The sequence below is a fragment of the Myxine glutinosa genome, chromosome 5 (genome assembly GCF_964187855.1).
Source record: "Myxine glutinosa chromosome 5, kmMyxGlut1.1, whole genome shotgun sequence".
NCBI classification, from domain to species: Eukaryota; Metazoa; Chordata; class Myxini; order Myxiniformes; family Myxinidae; genus Myxine; species Myxine glutinosa.
Genome location: NC_136265.1, coordinates 149,052,270 through 149,074,738, shown reverse-complemented (window position 1 = coordinate 149,074,738; position 22,469 = coordinate 149,052,270). Strand labels below are relative to the sequence as shown.

The 22,469-nt window shown below is 51.7% G+C and overlaps 1 protein-coding gene across 4 annotated transcripts in view; it reads left to right on the top strand.

The window, feature by feature from the left end:
- Positions 1-22,469, top strand: part of LOC137426936 (uncharacterized) — a 67,140-nt gene that overhangs the window by 40,061 nt on the left and 4,610 nt on the right. For all 4 annotated transcript variants that reach the window (XR_010984420.2, XM_068115974.2, XM_068115975.2 and 1 more), the window contains one exon: positions 19,311-19,400. Coding sequence is in view for 3 of the 4 variants with exons in the window: in XM_068115974.2 (XP_067972075.2) it covers positions 19,311-19,400 (90 nt within the window). In the remaining variant the exon portion in view is untranslated. The remainder of the gene's footprint in view (positions 1-19,310; positions 19,401-22,469) is intronic.

Sequence of the window (22,469 nt, the reverse complement as noted above, 5' to 3'; positions counted from 1 at the left end):
AGACGGTGCCGCGAACGGTGCCAGAAGCTGGGTCGGTGCACGGCCCCACGGCAGCTTGACGTGTCCACCGGGCAGGTATCCGTCCCGGTAACTCCTCTCGCCAGACGGGCTCGGGAACGCCGCTTTTCCACACGGCTCAATATCGATCCCACCTCTCGTCGGAGCGGGGCGAGGAAGAAAAATCCTCGTCGCTTCTCTCGACCTCGTGTCTTTTCTTCTTCCGTTTCCGGTCTCTTTTTCCAGAATGGCTCCTGACCCTCCAACCACAACAACCCTTAATCGACTACACATTGATAAGCAAAGACCTGAATAGTAATTCACATACATTCCCATAAATATGTAACACTCCCCCCCTTCAAGAAAGAAAGTTTGAACCCAGCGAAAACTTTCTTTGCCGGCCAACTTGGATAAACAAACCAGATAACTCAACCCCCCCCCCCACATTATCAGTTCCCCCCGGGCACAGTTATCACTTAAAAATAAAGCAACAAAATTTCACACAACCCCCAGAGATTTTCAAAGGTAATTCACTCTGGACAAAGCACCAGCAACGACATTGTCCCTGCCCTTTACATGTTCAATTTCCCGTTGGACTCCTGCCAAGCCAAACTCCATCTCATGACCCTCTGACTTTGACTGTCAGTTTCCTGTGAATGAAGGTTAAGGGGTTGATCAAAGATCCAAAGTTAAACAACTCGATAGCACTTTTTCCGGGAGGCCAAGCCGAGTATTCACTACATGGATGCCTTTAGGAACGTGGAGTTCACGGTTAGTCCGTGCAGGAAAGTTCTCTACATGGGCGCCTTGAGGAACGTGGAGTTCACGGTTAGTCCGTGCATGAAAGTTCACTACATGGACGCCTTTAGGAACGTGGCGTTCACGGTTAATCCGTGTAGGAATCTTGGCTCGGCGGCTCCGCCGCATTCAGTGCTTCAGCTTTTCAGAATTTCCCTAATAATTATGGTGGGACCGCTTGTCACTGTAGTCCCATGAATAGCGGTCTCCTTCTCGGCCACTACTTTGACAATCCTTCCTTCGGGAGCTGCCGTAACTCAGGGAGCCTCCATAATAATATTGATTGCGGCCACCACCAAAACTACCGCCCAGTTGTACTCTCCTGTAGACCTCTCGACGCCTACGAAATGCCTTCCCTACTGTTATGGTCCGACCCTCCAAATCCTTGCCATTCCAATTCTTCTCTGCCTCTCTGGCGTCTTTTGTGCTTGCAAACGTGACAAAGCCGAACCCTCTTGACTGTTGCGTTTCCCCGTCTCTTACCAACCGCACTTCCACCAGCGGCCCATATCTGTTGAAGACAGAGGTCAGAACTTCTTCCTCTGTTTTGAAGTTCAGTCCCCCTACAAATAACTTGGTACTTTTGTCGCCATCCCGAGCTGGTGTGGTGTTATTTTCCCTGCTGGGCTCTTTACCAACCCTCAGGTTACCATAAACTTGACCCCCGGCCAAATCATTCCCGATAACCACAGATACACCCTCTACAGGAAGTGTGGCTTGTAAACCGACGGTGACCGGTCCTGACACCAAATCGGACTCCAAATGGATGACATGAAGTGGAGCACTAACACCGCCCCCGAACCCCTGTAAACGAACACTATCCCCCGTTGCCGTCTCCTCGGACCATGGCAAAATGCCTTCAAGCATTAAAGATTGATGTGCTCCTGTGTCCCTCAATATCCTAACCGGTCTCCGGTTAGTCGAGGCTCCATCCAGTGACACAAACCCCTCTGAAATAAATGGTTGGTAACCCTTTTGATGGCGATTTCTCACAATGGCCATTGCATTTGGAGTCGTAATAGTCGGACTCCGCTCTGGGTCTTCCCTTTTCATGCGGTAACAACTGGACATCAAGTGTCCAGGTTTCTTGCAAAAAGCGCAAGTAGGCCCGGAGGAAAAACTCGTGGTCTGCCTCGGGCCCCCCGAAATATAAGTTTGTCTTGGGCCCGCATCCCTCTGATTTCGAACAGGTGGGGTATCCGCGTTGTCCCCATAATCCTCTCGAGGCCGCCGCCATGTATTGTCGTTCTCCGCACCTGCTGTTCCCCACCTCCCCTGCGGAGATCTAGGCGAGGAGTTAGGTTCGTGGACCCCTATTCGGTGGGTTAAGGCATAATCATCTGCCATGGTGGCTGCGTCCCACAACTTTGGTACTTTCTTTTCCTGCAGGTACACTTTGATGTCCTCGTGGACACACTGCTGAAATTCCTCCACCAGGATCAAGTCACGCAATGTTTCGAAGTCTTTCCCGACTCCTTTTGACTCACACCACCGATCAAACATGTTTTCTTTCACTCTGGCAAACTCCACATGGGTCTCACTCTCCCTCTTCCTGGCATTCCTGAATTTTTGCCTGTAAGCTTCCGGAACCAACTCATAGGCTTTGAGGATGTGCTTCTTCAGTACCTCATAATCTGCACATTGGTCCATTGGTAGCGCCGAATAAATCTCTTGAGCTTTTCCCACCAGCACACTTTGCACTAGTATGGTCCAGGCCTCCTCCGGCCAGTTTAATTGTCGAGCCACTTTCTCAAAGTGTGGAAAAAATTTCGCGACTTCCTTTTCACTGAACGGTGGAACTAGCCTCACATGTCTGCCCACATCCCAGGTTTTCTGGTTAGGTGTCGACCCCGTCAGCAAGGGTGGTGCCTCTCCCCGTTCTCTCATTAACTCCAGCTCCTTGAATTTAATTTCCTGCCGAAGCTCCATGTCACATTCCTTTAATTCCCTTTCTGCTTTTCTCTCCTCTGCTTCGAGTTCCCTTGCAGCTCTCCTCTCCTCTGCTTGTTTCTCTTCTCTCCTCTCCTCTGCTTTCCTTTCTTCTTCTGCTCTTTCCTTTTCTGCTTTCCTTTCTTCTTCTGCTCTTTCCTTTTCTGCTTTCCTTTCTTCTTCTTTGATCCGTTCCTGGCTCCGTAATTGCAACTCCAGTTTCCGGAGCTCAACGTCTTCTGGTTCTTCGGGTAGCCACTCCCAGGCTAACTCGTCCCATGTTCCTAATCCCACCATAGATTGTATCACCGTGGCCTGCAACTCTGCCTTCCTCAAATTAGTTCGGACCTCCAAGTTAAAATGTTTGGCCAATTTCAAGAGGTCCGACTTTAGTAACGCTCGGAACTGTGCCTCACTCAGGGTTACCACAAAGTTCTGTGCCACAAACGCCATGGTGCCTATCGTTAACCCCTGTTAACCTTCACCCAATACTTTACCCCCAATTTCCCCAAAAATTTACCAATTAATACTTAATTAATAAATTTTAATTAATAAAAATATTATTTTATTAATTTATACAATTTTAGATCCCGGACGTAGACCCAATTGCGAATCCGCAAATCGTAATTTGGACGAGCCCCCAATTCTGTTACGTGGTCCCCTCGGTGACTACCTGGTCTCGGTGACCCCCGGACCGTGAGAGGAACTTCGCCAGACAGTGGTATTATATATGCGCTTTCGCAACGCAATCCCTAGGAATTCCACCCCAAGAGAAAACTGATTTTCAATGATATATTTCAATGGTAATGATACCATACAATTTCAATGATACAATCAAGGATATATTCCCCGAGCAATCCACCATCCACAATTCACACTCCACAATCAATCCCCTAGATGATTAAGATGGCCATCTTACATACGTGTGTCCCCTTTTGTACTCACGACCCCCTTTGGTCTCTGTCCCTCACAATGTCTCTGGGCCCCTCCTGACCAAGATGATGGTCGGCTTCGCCGCACTCGGGCGGTTGAACGAACCCCGGGTGGACGTTTTTCCACCGGGCAGGTATCGTACCGGGAACCAAGGTTGCAGCCCCCTCTTGGCCACGCGAAGCGGGTACTGTACAGCAGGCAAAAGCCACACGCCGCTTGCAACGCGTGTTAGGCCCCAACGTGCGACCCGTACGCGTCTTTGTAGACGGTGCCGCGAACGGTGCCAGACGCTGGGTCGGTGCACGGCCCCACGGCAGCTTGACGTGTCCACCGGGCAGGTATCCGTCCCGGTAACTCCTCTCGCCAGACGGGCTCGGGAACGCCGCTTTTCCACACGGCTCAATATCGATCCCACCTCTCGTCGGAGCGGGGCGAGGAAGAAAAATCCTCGTCGCTTCTCTCGACCTCGTGTCTTTTCTTCTTCCGTTTCCGGTCTCTTTTTCCAGAAGGGCTCCTGACCCTCCAACCACAACAACCCTTAATCGACTACACATTGATAAGCAAAGACCTGAATAGTAATTCACATACATTCCCATAAATATGTAACACAAAACTCACCATTTTTTTGTCAGCACCAGACTCGCTTTACTAAACCATTTTAACACCATTTCTGACTTGTTTAGAATCGTAAGGGATTTTCTTTATTTCACATTTCCAAGAAGTTATAGTTTACAGAGCAATATGAGAGTCTTTGTCGGCATCAATAAGGTCACATGATCAATCTTTTTCCATATACAGAATAGTGGAATATCATTGAGGTAAAATCCACTTGCCTGCAGCGTGACTAACATGAAACTCTTTTTGAATTTATTCTTAAAATTATTCGTTGATACAAATGTATTCGCCAAAACAAGTCGTCTCTGGCGAATTCGAGGAAACACTTTCTGGACGTTATTAAAAATGGTGAAATAAAAATGGGGATATCTAAATTGAGAAAAGGAAAATTTTGGAGGATGATAGGAAGGAGAAAAGACAATATGGGAGTGTAGGTAAAGCATTTGGGGAGAAAGTAAAGAGAATTGCATACCTGGCTGTTACCTGCTGCACATTGCTTGTTTCACCTTATTGCATAATAAGTCAATGTAATACTTATTATGTATTACCCCTGTTCAAGAAGTTCCACATCATTGAAACTGTTGGGTTCCACCAAACACCAAATTTCAGCTTTCTTCCCACCTATAAGGTACTAAACACCAATGAGTGAATGAGGTATAGTTACTGGTTAGGAAGAGCTTTATATGTTATTCGAGATATATGTAGGTATATACAGTATATGTGTATGTGTGTATGTATGTATGTGTATATACAGACTTGGCATTTAATATGGAATATTTTTTTTGTGGGGGTGAACTTACTTTTCAAGATGTCTTAGAACCAAAAGTTCATTGGAATTATGTTGAAATTATTCTAGATTTTGTTAGTGACCTTTAAAAGAAACAAAAACCACATTTGACATTTCGAAATAAATAAATTGATCCTTGAAAGTGATGTAAACTGATATCGAACTCAATTCATGGACAGTACTGTGTTAAACTTCTGTACGTTTTCCAGAAGTATCTCTTTATTTTGCACATTAGCCAAATTTTTTTTTAACAAAAACAAAAGTTAAATTACGACTGGGATTACGGACAGTAAAATTACAGTTCAGTACTTCGTGTAACCCCCACGAGCATTCAGGAGAGCACGTACACGTTGAGGCATGCTGTTCACGAGATTTGCCAAGGTTTGGAAAGGAATCGCTTGCCATGCAGTGACAATAGCCTGCTGCAATTCACGCACAGAGGTCGGCTGCTGGTCCAAGTGGTCGATTTGATGCGTTAATTCTGCCCACAAGTTCTCTATCGGATTCATACCGGGGACATGGCAGGCCACTCCATATGCTCTACACCACGGTCAGCAAGAAAGTGTTGGATCATGCGAGCACGATGAGGCCGTGCATTGTCATCTTGGAAGACAAAGTTTCCTCGAAAGGCTGCACGAGCAAATGGAAGCAATGTTTCTTCCAGAATGGCCCTGTACTTGAACTGGTTCAGGTTTCCATTCAGAACAACCAGGTCAGTTTTGCCCCCTGCATGAAAAGCAGCCCAAACGGTCACCCCACCACCTCCAGCTTGGACTCTTGGCACTATACAATCTTTGTTGTAGGCTTCATGCACTTGTTTGCGCACTCGGACGTGGCCATCTTGACGATAGACCAGAAATCTAGTCTCGTCACTGAAGATCACATGATTCCAGTGTCCTGGCTGCCATTGACGGTGCTCTCTGGCCCACTGCAATCGGCGCTGGCAGTGTTGTCTGGTCAGGCATGGCTTTCTCAGGGGATGCCTGGCACGATAGCCTGCTTGAACCAGTCGTTGGTTGACTAGCCTTCCGGATACAGGCACATTTGTCAGTTTCTGCCACTCAGCCCTAAGCCGATTAGCTGACTTAGTACGGCCATTGCGGACTAACCGGTGCAGCTGGCGATCATCCCTCCTTGTGGTTCTGCGGGGACGTCCTGGCCTCGGTATTGGAGTAGGGACACCCATCTGAGCATTTCGTTTCAGGATCTTTGACACCTGACCTTGAGTGATGCCATACTGCCGAGCAATAGCCCGCTGTTTCATGCCGTAATTTCGTAAATCCACCACTCCATGACAAACAGCATTGTCGAGTTGACGAACCATCTCCAGAGGAAGCGGCAATAACTTTTGGAGACGTGCAGCAGTTGTTTTCCACTAATACAGAACGCAACAACCCTTGTATACCCAACTGTGAAGCCAATCATCAAATGCACCTGTCCGTACATTTTGCCACGCCACCTGTGATATAATCCTGTTGTTGACTTCTTGCTGCGACAGACAATCAGTGACATGGTTCTTTTAACAAATAAATCACTAAAGTGTAAAAGAAACTCACCAGATTGATATACTGAGTTAAGAAAGTAAACCCAAGTCAAGAAAAAAAAAAAATTCCATATTAAATGCCAAGTCTGTGTATGGAGTTATAGTTATATGAAGTTGTATATGAGTTGTTGTATATGAATACATGAAGTTGTTCTGTCCTTCATGTATGTATGTATGTATGTATATATATATGTGTGTGTGTATATGTATGTATATATATATATATGTGTGTGTTTGTATATATATTATATATTGTTGCGAATATGGAATTTGGCCTCCATATCCGCTTGTAAATATTCCCCTATTTTCTCCGATACTCCCCAACTCTCCCTTACCCCATTCCCTAGTCCCATTGTCTGTAAACAACACCCATTAGAGCCGATCTTCCCCTTCATTCCCCCATTAAATGTCGTGCCCAGGTCCCCCGCACCACACGTAGACAATTATAGGACATCTTGCTAGTTATTCTTAATCTATGTCAGTTAAGGACTTGTTTCCATTAATTATGACTCTTCGTTGCACCAGAATGTGATGATATGGCACCAGTAGGAGTTTAGGACCTTCCCATACCTCCCCGCATCTCTTCCCATCATCTCAAGCTCCAACAACAACCACAACAACAGCGGCTTTGCGTCCTCACTCCGGCTCGGTTGGCCGCCATTGAACATGTGCTCGACGGGGTTACCCAGAAGGGGGCTCCCTGTCGGCCCCTCGTCAAGGGCGGAGCCGGTAACCCCCGCACCCAATGAGAAGCCATGGGCCGATGCCATATGGGGCGGAGCTAACGAGCGAGGGCGTGACTCCCCGCCGGATATACGCGGCCCCGCGCCGGACGTGACGTCAGATGCGCCCCGAGCTTGGAAGGACAAGACGCCACCCTCCCGAGCGCTGAGCGACCTCCCCGGCATCTCCACCAAAGTCGCGACCCACGAGCGCTGAGCGACCTCCCCGCATCTGCTGGACACCACCGTACGTGATTCTGTCCCTGAGCCAGGTGCACCTGAGCCATCGACTGCCGCTTTCCTTGCCATCAAATCCCGTGTGAGTCAGCGTTGTCCCGTTTATCTGTGGTCTGTCTAGGGTTAATATAAGGTTGTGTCTAAGTGCCCACCTTCCTATGTTTCCCTCTTGTCCCTGTAATCTAACCTTTTTCCGTACGAATATACTTGAGAACTGAACCCCTGGTGTCGTATTGTGTCATTATAACCCAGCCGGGTGTCTTCTCTTTCCAATTGAGCCAGCATAGCGCGGCTTCGTCGACGTTCGAGTACAATCGGGTAACTTGTACGGATACGGCGGCCATCCCGCTCGGCCCACCATACCATCAAAGTCGTATCTGTAACAATTGGTGTCGGGAGTGAGATTCGAGGCCCGACCAAATTTTGAAGAAAAAAAAAAACGAATAGAGGAAAAAAAAAAATTTGGTCAAAATTTGGAGCGGCCGAAATTTGTTTTGTTTTACGAAACTCGAATTTTGCAAGTCGCGCTATGGCGGATCAAGACGGCTGGGGTCCGGTAGGGGAGAGTGAGGTAGGGTCGATCCAGGACCAAAATGAGGGACAGGAGGAGAGCGAAGCAGTGAGGGCGGCAGGTTCGCAAAATAGCGCCGTCACGCACGAAGAAGCGGGCGCGCAAAATGGCGCCTCGCTGATCACCGCGCCAGCGACCGTGGCAGCGCCCCCGATGGATTGGGGCCTTTTTTTCATACAAATGAAGGCCCTTATGGCCCAGAATAGCGAGAAAATGAGGGAGGAAACGAGGGCTGATAATGAGCGGTTGGGAAACCGGATGGATGCTCAGGGTGAGCGATTGGAAAACCAAATGGGGGTAATGAGGGACGAAGCGAGGGCTCGGAGTGAGCAATTGGGGGTAATGAGGGACGAAGCGAGGGGTACCGGTGAGAAGTTAGACAATAATTTTGAGGAGTTAGACAAGAAAATTGGGAAGTTAGACAATAATTTTGAGGGGTTAGACAACGGGATAAAAGAGGTGAAACATGGGTTAACGGGGGTAGAAAACAGAATGGCCGCTCAAGAGAATCAAATGGAAGGGATGCAAAAAGGGTTAGAGGGGTTAGAAAACAGTATGGAAGGCAAATTGAGGGACATGAGGGACCAAGCGGAAAGGGAAGTTAAACAAATGGAGCAGCAGATAGAGGGGGTCAGAATGGGGGTAGAAACCAAACTGGATGCTCACAGGGAGGAAATGGAGCAGATGAGGGTGGCATCTGGGCAGGAGATGCAAGTGATGGGAGAGGAGATCAGAAGAGGAGTGAGTGAGGAGGTCGGAGGAGTGCGCGAGGAGGTGAGGCACTGTAAGGAGCACATGGAGAAGGAGGTGAGAAAGGGGACTGTAAAATTGCAAGGGGGCGTAGAGGGCCTGACGCAGGAGGTGGAGCGGCTGACGGTGGGACAAACGGAGTTAGTGGAGCAGGTTCAAAGGAACACTGCGGTATTAGGAGGTTTAAAAGCGACACAAAACGACATAAAAAACGACTTAATAGCGACAAAGAGGGAATGTCAGATGGTACGTGAGGGACTGACAACGAGGTTGGACGAGGTGATAGAGGTAATGGAGACGAAGGACCGGCAGGTGAGGACGCACATGGAAACGGTCAAGGTAGCCTTGGAGGACGAGCTTGAGGAGACGTACCGGGGAATAAAAGAGGTGAGGCACAAATTAGAAGAAGTGGAAGAAGGGGTGAGCGAAATTAAGAAGCGACGGAGAGAGGATAAGAAAGAGATAAAGGAGGAAGTAAAAGAATTGGTCCAAAGTCTGTGTTTGGATCGTGATGATGTGCTCAGTAACCGGATGAGGGATTCGCAGGTGATGGAGGAGAAGCGAAGAGGAAGAGGACCCGGTGTAAGTGGTGACCAATATGGTCGTGCGTATGATGCGCCAGGGGATTTAATGAGCTTGGGGGTCGAGATGGACCCGGGTGTTCGTGAGAGGCCACTGGTGAAGTGTGCGAAAGGTCTGGTGTGCGAAAAAGGAGGTGTGCGAGAATGTCCGACCATGGGGTGTGTGAGGAAAAAGTGCACGCCGAGGAGTGAGTGTGCCGTCAGGAGTGAGCCGGTCGAAGCGCGTGTGCGAGGGGGTACATGGAAGCGCGGTGTGGTGAGTGTTACGGAGGAAGTAACGAGAGAGTGTACACCTGTGGTGAGTGTTACAGAGGGTGTAACGGGAGAGTGTGCGCGAGAAAGGTGTGTGATGGACAGGTACATGAGGAAAGAGTGCGCTGTCAAAGGCAAGGAAGAATGCACACCTGTGGTGAGTGTTACAGAGGGTGTAACGGGAGAGTGTGCGCGAGAAAGGTGTGTGATGGACAGGTACATGAGGAAAGAGTGCGCTGTCAAAGGCAAGGAAGAATGCACACCAGTGGTGAGTGTTACAGAGGGTGTAACGGGAGAGTGTGCGCGAGAAAGGTGTGTGACGGGCAGGTGCACGAGGAAAGAGTGCGCTGTCAAGAGTAAGGGTGAGTGCGCTGTCAGGAATGGAGGTGAAAGTAGTGAGAGTGACATGGAGCGTGAGTTAGTTGTGACAGGTGAGCGAGGATGTACACCTGGGATGGAAGGATGCACACCTGGAATGGTAGAGCGTGAGTGGGAATGCACGCTGGAGTTGGTGGTGAGGCACGTGGTTGGGTGTGCGAATGAGAGCACACCTGTGATTGTCACAGAGGAGGTGACCGAGGAGGGGGCGCGAAGCGGTGTATTGGTGAGGTGTGCGAGCAACGAATGTGTGCCAAAGTGTTCGGTGGTCAGGTGTGTGACCAAGGCTGTGAGTGGAATGAGTGTACCTGGGTGTGTAAGGAAAGGTACGAGGAGCATGGGCACGGCTGGATGTGTGAGCAAGGAACGGGCTGCGGGGTGTAAGCGTCCAGGTGAAGCATCGACGTTAGACGGGATAGAGTTTAGAACGACTTATAGCCGAAGCAGGCCCTCGGTGCGTGCCGGGCCTCGCTTTGAACGGCCGCGTCCAGGCTCCACTAGGCGGAGCTTGCAGCCCGATAGAAAGGGTCGTCATGGCGACCACTTTTTGGTGAGACGTGCCGGCAGGTCGAGATCGGGGCATTGGATGGCTCCGTGCCGAGAAGGTGCGTGGGATCTCGGGCCGGGTAAACCTCCTTCCCTGCACCGAAGGCAGGATGCAGCCAGCCGCTGGCACAAAACAACCAGCATCCATTGCTTGGCTTTACGAAGCCGGGCTTTGGACAGGAATTGGCGCACCGAGAGGCAGTAGTGAGTAGACTGGGTGATGAGGTTAGTGTTTTGGCCCCGAAATTAGAAAAAGGCGAAATTTGATGATTGGCAAAGGATTGGCAGAGTGATGATTGGTAATGGTACAGTGATTGGCAGATGATTGGCAAATTTTTAATTTGTTGAAATTTGATGTGCAAAATTGGTAGTGAGAGGCCCCCGATGTGGTGGGATGGCATCCTTGCCACCCTTCCCATGGGGGGGGCAAAGGAGCAATAGTTTATGGGGTGTATGGCAGTGAAAACTAGCCCGGGTGGGTTAGGTTATATTGTAGGGATCTAGCGAAGATGACCTTAGGTAACGTTAAGGTTAGTTAGTGACTGATACCTGTAGTGGGGACGCAGGCAGATTAGTGTGGATTATAATGACGAGGGAGCGCAATAGTTTAAAGGGACGACTGGGAAGCGCAAGTTTCAGAAGGGAGTAGTTAGCTGAGATGATGCCGTGTTTGTGAGAATTGAACAGGTGTGATTGCACAGGTGTGCAACTGGACAGGTGTGTGGAGCAGTGTATGAGTAGTGAGTGTTGTGGATCAGCGCGAATGCGCTTGGGGAGAGAAGGGTGCCGGTGGCACCAGGTGTGAGAGCACAGGTGTGCAAGTACAGGTGTGTGGAGAAAGTTGGAGTAAGTGGTACGGAGTGGTGTGCATGGTGCGAAGGTGTGGATGGGGGAAGAGTGGACCCCTTTCACGAGTACCCGGGGCGGGTAGTGTAAGTGTTAGGTAGAGGGTGCAGGTAAATTGTGGTTGGATATTGGCATTTGTGGTGCGGTTGCAGAATGGTGTTGTGAATGGGTGCATTAGTGTTGTGGAAATGGCTGGGCGTGTAGCCTGTTAGTGTGTGTAGTTGGTTGGGCACTCCACCACTGTGAGGATGTCGGCCAGGTGAGGCCGCAGGTGGGCTCTGGGAGCCGGTAGTTGTGAGTGGGTGCCTGAGGATCCCGGGTGTGGATCAGGCAGCCCAGTGCCAGAGAGGGCACGGAGTGGGGAGAGTGCCAGAGGGCCTTCCCCAGGTAGTTAGGTTAGGGCAAGGAGCAGGTAAGCTCGGAGGCAACTGCAGTGGTGGAGGTGTGCAGGTGGGTAGACCCACTGGGAGAGGTACACGCCGCAGCCCAGAAATTGTGCGAGGGCACCGGGAGATGAATCGGGGGAGTGAGACCCCAAATTGAAGAGCACCACAGTTTGGCCAATGGGAATTGGTTTTTAGAACCCATAGTGTAAGAGGGCCAATGGTTTGGCCGGAGAGAGACCCCGGGTAGTGTAAAGTTGTTAAAGTCATTTAGGAGATAGTTAGGATTGATGAACCTGTCGCACCATACGCAGCCACTTACCTGTGGTGATGATGATGACTCCACACCTGTGTTTTCTTTGTTTGTGTTGCAGAAATGAGAATTGCTGTTGGATTTGTGAGACGCATCACGACGTGGATGAGACATTGGGGTGATTCCATCTCTCCCTCCCTAGGAGGGACTGATGATGAATTGGTGATGGCAAATTTTGATGTTCAGTTGGAGATGGCAAATTTTGATGAGAGTTGAAAATGGCAAATTTGATTGGTTAGGAGGGAGAGAAGACGAATTTGGTATATGGGAGGAACGGGGAAGACAGTAGGGATGTTTGTTGATTTGTAAAGTAGATGTTTATGAGTAGTGTTGTGTTGTGTGGATGCAGTAAGGGGTAAGGGAGGGGCCATGTAGGTTACCTGGTGGGGGGGGGGGGCGTACGATAGGAACGTACCTGTCTCACCTGGTTCCCATGTGCCCCCAGTGTGCATTACCTTACATTGCGTGCACTTTTGCGCCCTTACCACCTTACTCACTTGTCTGCTTCTTTTGTCTCCCACCTCCGAGGATCTGGCTTTGGGGTAGAGAGAGAGGAGAGAGAGGTGCTGGCTACGCAGTTGTGGGCCTGCACTTTCGCTGTTCGCTGCCTGGATCGGTACACCATATGGACCGCAATGTTTGTGGCCACCCACAATGGACCGCAGTTCGTTTGCGGCCAAGCACCACCCGGGGATGGACCTAGGGATCAACGTGGCACCTATGCCATACAGGTGAACCACTAATAGTTAACACCACCAAGTGCACCACAAGAAGAGCAAGAGACACCTGCAGGGTTAGGGGTTGTTGAAGTTATTTTTATTCCAATGAACAATGGTGACTGCACCGATTGGTGGTGGGGTGGTGCTGTTGATGCGCGGGAAGGGTGCTCTGCACGTTATTAAAGGCCGTCGGCCACAGAGCACTCGTGGGTTGGTGTATCGATGTTGGCAAGCGCGCTCTCTCTATGCATAACATCTGCATGTGTTCCTCCAAAAACAGGTCCTGGATCGTAGTGTAAATAGCAGCGTAGTCTTGTAAATAATGCTCCCTACCGGCTGTATGTTTAGTTTGAGAATTCTTTCCGGATTCGGTTATCCTGTGGGTGTGTTTCTGTGAGGAGAAGGGTGCAACGTCGCAGGGGGACATATTTACTCATTTGTGAATATCTGTAAAACTGTCGCACTCAGGGTAGAGTTAATAGTAGAGGGAACTACATTGCGTGCCACACTAAAGTAGGTAAAAATTTATCGGGTCGGGACGCCCCGAGGGTAGAGAAGGGTGCAATGTTGCGAATATGGAATTTGGCCTCCATATCCGCTTGTAAATATTCCCCTATTTTCTCCGATACTCCCCAACTCTCCCTTACCCCATTCCCTAGTCCCATTGTCTGTAAACAACACCCATTAGAGCCGATCTTCCCCTTCATTCCCCCATTAAATGTCGTGCCCAGGTCCCCCGCACCACACGTAGACAATTATAGGACATCTTGCTAGTTATTCTTAATCTATGTCAGTTAAGGACTTGTTTCCATTAATTATGACTCTTCGTTGCACCAGAATGTGATGATATGGCACCAGTAGGAGTTTAGGACCTTCCCATACCTCCCCGCATCTCTTCCCATCATCTCAAGCTCCAACAACAACCACAACAACAGCGGCTTTGCGTCCTCACTCCGGCTCGGTTGGCCGCCATTGAACATGTGCTCGACGGGGTTACCCAGAAGGGGGCTCCCTGTCGGCCCCTCGTCAAGGGCGGAGCCGGTAACCCCCGCACCCAATGAGAAGCCATGGGCCGATGCCATATGGGGCGGAGCTAACGAGCGAGGGCGTGACTCCCCGCCGGATATACGCGGCCCCGCGCCGGACGTGACGTCAGATGCGCCCCGAGCTTGGAAGGACAAGACGCCACCCTCCCGAGCGCTGAGCGACCTCCCCGGCATCTCCACCAAAGTCGCGACCCACGAGCGCTGAGCGACCTCCCCGCATCTGCTGGACACCACCGTACGTGATTCTGTCCCTGAGCCAGGTGCACCTGAGCCATCGACTGCCGCTTTCCTTGCCATCAAATCCCGTGTGAGTCAGCGTTGTCCCGTTTATCTGTGGTCTGTCTAGGGTTAATATAAGGTTGTGTCTAAGTGCCCACCTTCCTATGTTTCCCTCTTGTCCCTGTAATCTAACCTTTTTCCGTACGAATATACTTGAGAACTGAACCCCTGGTGTCGTATTGTGTCATTATAACCCAGCCGGGTGTCTTCTCTTTCCAATTGAGCCAGCATAGCGCGGCTTCGTCGACGTTCGAGTACAATCGGGTAACTTGTACGGATACGGCGGCCATCCCGCTCGGCCCACCATACCATCAAAGTCGTATCTGTAACAATATATATGTGTGTATATGTATGTATATATATATATATGTGAAGGAGCTGTGCTCCCACGTAGTCGAAAGAATGGACGCGACAAAAAGCTGGAATTCGTCCGGGTTTCTTTATTGTCACAAAACAACTCGGGTACTCTGAAAAGCCCGTTTATCGGGCAGCAATATATATACACACATTATCCCGGAGCGTTTGCCCGGGAAAGGCGAGAGGGGGCGTGGCCGGGCGTCCCGGACGCGGCCTGGCAAGTCGAGAGCGGGCGTGGCCAAGCATGCCCGGGCGTCCCGGCCGAGGCCTGGCAAGTTGAGCGCGGGCCTGCCCGGGCGTCCTGGACGAGCCCGGCATGGTGATCGCTCCGCGTCCTTGGTAGGTGCAAGGCGATTGTGTAAACCCAGCGGTAGCCGCTACACACGTCCCCCCAGAATCGACTTGCACCGGCAGGGTCAATTTGATGGGGGTCCTGATGACCCGGCCGAAGCGACCCCTGGCGGGTCGTGGGGGGGGGGGGTCCGGTGTGGTGGTGGGGGGCACCGTGGACGGGGGGCGGCCTCGCCGGTTGGCGGAAGGGCCAACCGTGGCGGTTGGTCGATGTCCACGTGCGCCGGCTTGAGGCGGTCCACCGCAATCCGGTCCGACCTGCCGCCGATGTCAATGACGAACGACTTGTCGTCCCGTCGCAGGACCCGGAAGGGCTCGTCGTACGGCGGCCGGAGTGCCCCCGATGTGCGTCATGACGCACAAAAATGTACTCCGCTGTGCGAAGCGCTGGGGGGACGTAGGACTGGGGGTCACCATGGTGGGATGTTGGCACGGGGGCAAACCGTCGGGCGGCCTCCTGGAGGTCCGAGCGCTGGTGAGCTGCGGACCAGGGACTGGTAGCGTCGGGCACAAGTTCACCCGGGACGCGTAGCGCCTGGCCGTAGACAAGCTCGGCGGTGGATGCCCGGAGGTCCTCCTTGGGGGCCGTGCGGAGGCCCAAAAGGACCCACGGCAGCCGGTCGGCCCAACCGCCGTCTTGAAGGCCGGCCATGAGCGCGGCCTTCATGGAGCGGTGGAATCGCTCGCACAACCCGTTTGCTTGGGGGTCGTAGGCCGTAGTACGGTGGAGCTTGACCCCCAGGTTGTGGGCGACCGCGCCCCACAGCTCGGAGGTGAACTGCGGTACGCGGTCCGACGAGATGTCCGCCGGTGCGCCGAAGCGGGCGACCCAGGTGGCGATGAAAGCCTGCGCCACGTCGGCGGTGGTGGTGGAGACGAGGGGAACGGCCTCCGGCAACCTGGTGGTCCTGTCCACCATGGTGAGCAGGTGTGTGAACCCCCGTGATGGGGGGAGGGGGCCCACCACATCCACGTTGACGTGGTCGAAACGTCGTTCGGGCACGCTGAAAGGTGCCAGCGGGGCCTGGGTGTGTCAGTGGACCTTGGCCTGTTGGCAGGCTGTGCAGGTGCTGGTCCAATCGTGGACGTCCCATCGAAGGCCGTGCCAGACGAATTGCGCCGACACCAGCTTCTGGGAAGCTTTCCGGCCCGGGTGGGAAAGGCCGTGGAGGGAGGCGAAGATGCGGCGTTGCCAGGTAACGGGCACGATGGGGCGAGGCTGGCCTTGGGAGACGTCGCAGAGCAGGACAGTGTCCGCGAAGGGGATGTCGGCCAGGCGGAGGCCCGTGTCCGCCGCCCGGAGGGCTTGCACCGTGGTGTCGGTGGTTTGGTCCGCCGCCATAAGCGCGAAGTCCATGCCGAGGTGGACCGCGTTCGCGCTGGCCCGAGAAAGACAGTCGGCCACGGCGTTGTTTTTGCCGGCGACGTGCCGGATGTCCGTGGTAAACTCCGACACGGCGGAGAGGTGGTGCTGTTGGCGGGCCGACCACGGCTCCGTGACCTTGGCCATTGCGTAAACCAACGGCTTGTGGTCGACAAACGCCGTGAAGGGTCGGCCCTCCAGGAGGTGGCGGAAATGGCGAACGGCCAGGTGTAGACCGAGGAGCTCACTGTCAAACGTGCTATATTTGAGCTTGTTCGGCCGGAGCTGCCGGCTGAAAAAAGCGAGTGGCTGCCAAACCCCGTTCACCCATTGCTCATGTACGGCGCCCACCGCGTAGTCGGAGGCATCCGTGGTGAGGGCGATGGGAGCGTTGAGCACCGGGTGAGCGAGCAGTGTTGCATCGGCGAGGGCCCGCTTTGAGCTTTGGAAGGCCGCGTCCATTACTGCGGACCAGACGATGTCGTGCTTGGCCGGCTTGCCCCGGAGGGCTTCGTAGAGGGGCCGCATGAGTTGAGCAGCGCGGGGCACGAAGCGGTGATAGAAATTCACCATTCCCAGGAATTCCTGCAGGGCCTTTATGGAGCGGGGACGCGGAAACGTGGTGATGGCCTCGACCTTGGTTGGCAGCGGCACGGCCCCGTTCTTGGTGATGTGGTGGCCCAAAAAATCAACGGCCGTCGTGCCGAAGTGGCATTTGGCCGGGTTGACGATGAGGCCGTGCTCGCTGAGGCGCCCGAACAGTGTTCGGAGGTGGAGGAGGTGCTCGGCCCGGGACGTGCTGGCGACGAGGATGTCGTCCAGGTAAACGAAGAGGAACGGCAGGTCACGCAGCACGCCGTCCATCAAGCGCTGGAACGCCTGAGCCGCGTTCTTGAGGCCAAACGGCATCCGTAGGAATTCGAATAAGCCGAACGGCGTGATGACGGCTGTTTTAGGGACGTCGGCCGCCCTGACAGGTGCCTGGTGATATCCCCGTATGAGATCGATTTTTGAAAAAATGACCCATCCTGCCAGACGGGCGGAGAAGTCTTGGATGTGCGGGATCGGATACCTGTCGGGGGTGGTAGCGTCGTTAAGGCGGCGGTAGTCGCCACATGGGCGCCAGCCGCCCCCTGGTTTTGGGACGATGTGTAGTGGCGAAGCCCATGCGCTATCGGAGCGCCGCACGATGCCGAGGTGTTCCAAAGCGTCGAACTCGGCTTTGGCCACGGCGAGCTTGGCTGGGTCGAGGCGGCGGGCTCTGGTGTAGACCGGCGGGCCCGTGGTTGGTATGTGGTGCTCGATCCCATGTCGTACTGCGACGGCCGAAAACGTCGGCCGCGTGAGGGCCGGGAACTCCGTGAGCAGGCGAGCAAACTCGTTCGCCGCCGGGAGGGTGCATGCCAGCTCGGTTGGAGCGGAGCTGCTCAATGTGCATACCAGGGAGCTGAAGGTCTCGGCGTTGATGAGGCGGCGCCGTTGGACGTCCACCAGCAGTCCGTGTGCGCAGAGGAAGTCGGCGCCTAGCAGAGCCATGGGCACGTTTGCGGTTACAAACGTCCAAGTAAAGCATTGGCCGCCGAAGCAGAGGGTGACGTTGCGCGGGCCGAAGGTGCGGATGGCCGATCCGTTGGCCGCAACCAAGGAGGGGCCGCAAACCGCGGACTGCCTGTCCTGATCGGAGGCGGGTATGACGCTCAGTTGGGCGCCGGTGTCGCACAGGAAGCGCCGTCCGGACGCTTTGTCCGTGATGAAACGTAAGTTGCCTGTGTGGCCGGCGCTCATGGCTGGTAATGAACGCCGGCCCGGCCGTTTCCCGGCCTGCCGAAGGTGCACGGGGGTCGGCATGTCCGGGCCTTCTGTCCGAACCTGGCATGATAGTAACACCACGCTTGGTCAGGTGGAGGCCCCGGTCGTCGTGCTGGAGGTGGTCGGCTCGGCGTTGCGGCCGCCAATTGCGTCGGCCGTTCGGTCGTCGACCGTGCCGGGTGCTCGGGCGCCATGGGCATTGCGTCAGACGGTGGTGGGCCCCAGGTCGCCGCTGCAATGCGTTGGCCTGCCGCGGAGATCTTGTCGGCTTCCCTGGCGAGGGTGCGGGGATCCGTGATCGTCATGCTCGCCAGGGCTCAGGCATACCGGGCTAGGCAGCTGACGGAGGAACAGCTCCCGGAACAGGAATGCCGGAGAGTGCTCGCCGAGCAGCAAAAGCATGTAGTCCATTCGCTCGGACGGGCGCGTGTCGCCGAGCTCGGGCAGGTCGAGCAGGCGCCGTGCGCGTTCCGCCGATGGGAGGGCGAAAGCGTCGAGGAGGAGCTTTTTAATCGCGCCGTATTTGTCAACGGCTGGCGGGCTCTCGAGGAGGCTCAGGGCGCGGGCCGCAGTGGCTGAACCGAGCGCTGCTACCACATGGTGGAAGCGGGTGTCGTCAGCCGTGATGCCTCGCAGGGCGAACAGGGAGTCCGCCTGGGCGAACCAAACCGCCGCGTGAGCCTCCCAGAAGGTAGGCAGTTTAAGGGCAACTGCCGTGTCCATGTCGGTAGGTCACCAATGAAGGAGCTGTGCTCCCACGTAGTCGAAAGAATGGACGCGACAAAAAGCTGGAATTCGTCCGAGTTTCTTTATTGTCACAAAACAACTCGGGTACTCTGAAAAGCCCGTTTATCGGGCAGCAATATATATACACACATTATCCCGGAGCGTTTGCCCGGGAAAGGCGAGAGGGGGCGTGGCCGGGCGTCCTGGCCGCGGCCTGGCAAGTCGAGGGCGGGCGTGGCCGGGCGTGCCCGGGCATGCCCGGGCGTCCCGGCCGAGGCCTGGCAAGTTGAGCGCGGGCCTGCCCGGGCGTCCTGGACGAGCCCGGCATGGTGATCGCTCCGCGTCCTTGGTAGGTGCAAGGCGATTGTGTAAACCCAGCGGTAGCCGCTACATATGTGTATATGTATGTATATATATATATGTATATGTGTATGTGTATGTATTTTATGAGTCTCTTTGTTCATCTTTTGTTCCTCTAGGCCAATGGAAAACTACAGAAACAAACTGAGACTGCAATAAACTCTGCTTTTGACAAACAAGACAACATGAGAGTTCAAGACACCAATAATGTAGGTACCGGTATTTATTCTTGTCTCATTGCAAACGATATTGGAGCCAAATAAGTTGGAGGGAGATGTAACACCAGCTGGTAAAAATTACATTGCTTTGCTAGAAACTGTTAAAAGTCAACATTGTTTTACAGAGAAACGACTTGGAGTGTTCACTTTCCCATTTGAACCCCCAGCTCATGATGTGGGGAGCCCAGGTTCAAATCCCAAATCACCAGATGTCTTTGTTCTGTCCATCATCTTCTGATGCCCTTGTAGCTCGGGTAGAAGTATGCTGATATCTCCCAATGTCTATTTTCTTCCAGCTGATGTATGAAATAATGTCTCCATGGTCCTGAGATTGATGTTTAAAATCACAAGTAACATGACTGTTTCACCTTCAGCCTGTCCTTCTCCTTTGGTTGCCTCCCGTCTGTCCAGAAGTCAACAAACATCACTTCAAGATAAATAAAAAAAACAAACAGACACTACAGAGCAACATACTTGGCAAATTTTTTTTTGCAGGTTTACCAACATACTATAAACCAGCAGGTTTACTTACAATTAAAAGCAAAGTCTTGGAATATATCACTGCTGCTGATGTCTTTCCTGTTTTCAAACAACCTTATCTCTAACAATGAGATTGGATGCTGTCCTGTTCACTCAACTCCAGACATTCTGCTGATTCTCTCTCAGCAATGGTTGGAGGCCATAAATCAACCAAGAGGTCATGACCGTCTCCATGACATACAGTCACGTGAAAAAGTAAGTACACCCCATGTAAAGTTTTGACTTTTTCAACATATTTCAAAATACAGCTATTTGATCTTCATTTCAACAATATTGATAGATAAAGGTGATACAATATAACAAATATCATGAAACATTTACATTTTGTAGTCCATTGTATAATTTAAATAAACATAAATGCAAATTTCGCATGTGGAAAAAGTAAGTACACCCTTGGCTCTAATAGGTGGCATTTCCCCCTTTGGCAGAAACAACCTCCAGTAGGCGTTTCTTATAACTGTCTACCAGTCTCTGACATCGACTGGGAGACATTTTTGCCCACTCCTCCATGCAGAATTCTTTCAGCTGTGCGATGTTTGAGGGGTTTCTTGCATGCACAGCTCGTTTCAAATCCCCCCACAACATCTCGATGGGATTTAGATCCGGGCTTTGACTTGGCCATTCCAGAACCCTCCATTTCTTTCTTTTCAGCCATTCCTTGGTGGATTTACTGGTATGTTTCGGGTCATTGTCATGTTGCAAGATCCACCTTCGGTTGAGCTTCAACTTTCCGACAGATGGCCTCACATTATCCTCAAGCACCCTCTGGTACAATGAAGAATTCATAGTGGATTCTATGATGGTGAGCTGCCCAGGCCCTGATGCAGCAAAGCTGCCCCAAGCCATAATATTTCCACCACCATGCTTTACAGTTGGTATCAGGTTCTTGTGGTCAAATGCTGTCTTTGGTTTTCGCCAAACATGTTTTCTGGTACTGTGGCCAAATAGCTCTACCTTTGACTCATCTGTCCAGAGCACATTGTTCCAGAAGTGCTGGGCTTTGCCTGGGTGTTCATTGGCAAACTTTAGTCTTGCACTGATGTTCTTTCTGGACAGCAAAGGTTTCCTCCTGGCACACCTCCCATGTAGATCAAATTTGTGCAGCCTCTTTCTAATGGTAGACTCATGCACTTTGACATCAGCAGTGGCAAGAGCTACCTGTAGGTCCCGTGATGACATTCTGGGGTCCTTAGAGACTTCTTTCAGCATCTTGCGGTCTGTTCTCGGGCTGAACTTGCTGGGGCGGCCTGGCCTGAACAAGTTGGCAGTTGTTTGGAATATTCTCCACTTGTAGATGATCTTGCGGACAGTCGAATGATTGATTTCAAATTGTTTGGAGATGTTTTTAAATCCCTTCCCAGACTCGTAGGCTGCTCTAACCTTCTTTCTGAAGGCCTCAGAGAGCTCTTTTGATCGAGGCATAGTGACGCCGCACACTTCAACAACAAAGAGCAAACCAATGAGGTTTAAATAAGACAGGTTCCTCCAAGATCCTCTCTAACGATGTTGTAATCATTTGCACCTGAGCTGGCGCACCTGATTCTAATATTAGGTATTTGAAGTAGTGATAAATGTAGGGGTGTACTTACTTTTTCCACATGCGAAATTTGCATTTATGTTTATTTAAATTATACAATGGACTACAAAATGTAAATGTTTCATGATATTTGTTATATTATATCACCTTTATCTATCAATATTGTTGAAATGAAGATCAAATAGCTGTATGTTGAAATATGTTGAAAAGTCAAAACTTTACATGGGGTGTACTTACTTTTTCACATGACTGTATCTGGGGCATTCGACACCATGTGGCATCCTGATTTCCTTGTCAAACTCTCTGCCTGTAGCATAGAAGGCCGCCTTCACTCCTGGATTCCTAACTTCCTCCACTCACGCAGTTAACGTGTTGCCATTAATGGAACCTTCTCTTAACCTCTCCCAGTGTAGTTTTGGACCCAGTTTAGGAGCTTGTGGAATTCCCCAAAGCAGTGTTTTGGAACCAGTTTTGTTCCTCATTGATACTAATGACCTCTGTAATGTTCTGGAAAACCCTGTCTTCCCTTTTGCAGACGATTCTACATTGTGTCATATATTACCCCCATCCCTCTGCTTGGCAGACGACAACTGCAGACGCTCTGCTGATCTGGAAATTATGAGACTCTGGTCTGATAAATGGAACATGTTGCTTGATCTTGGAAAATCCCACAGTATCATCCTATCTCTCTGGAAGGATCGTCAAACTAACCCGCCTATTTCCATGGTCAGCCAATGGAAGAGGTTTGATCTCATGAAGTTATAGGTCTCACCAACAGCCATGAACTCTCTTGGGCCAACCACATAGCAAAGCTGGCCTCCAAGGCCAGTGCTCGGCTGGGCATCCTCCATCATTCCAAGTCTTTCCTTGAAAAATCTGAACTACTCACAGCTTAAAAAGCTTCTGTGCATAGCTCAATGAATACTGCTCCTGTAATACCAGCGTGAAATGTTTCTCTGCTGCATTTTGTTGAATCTAAAGCT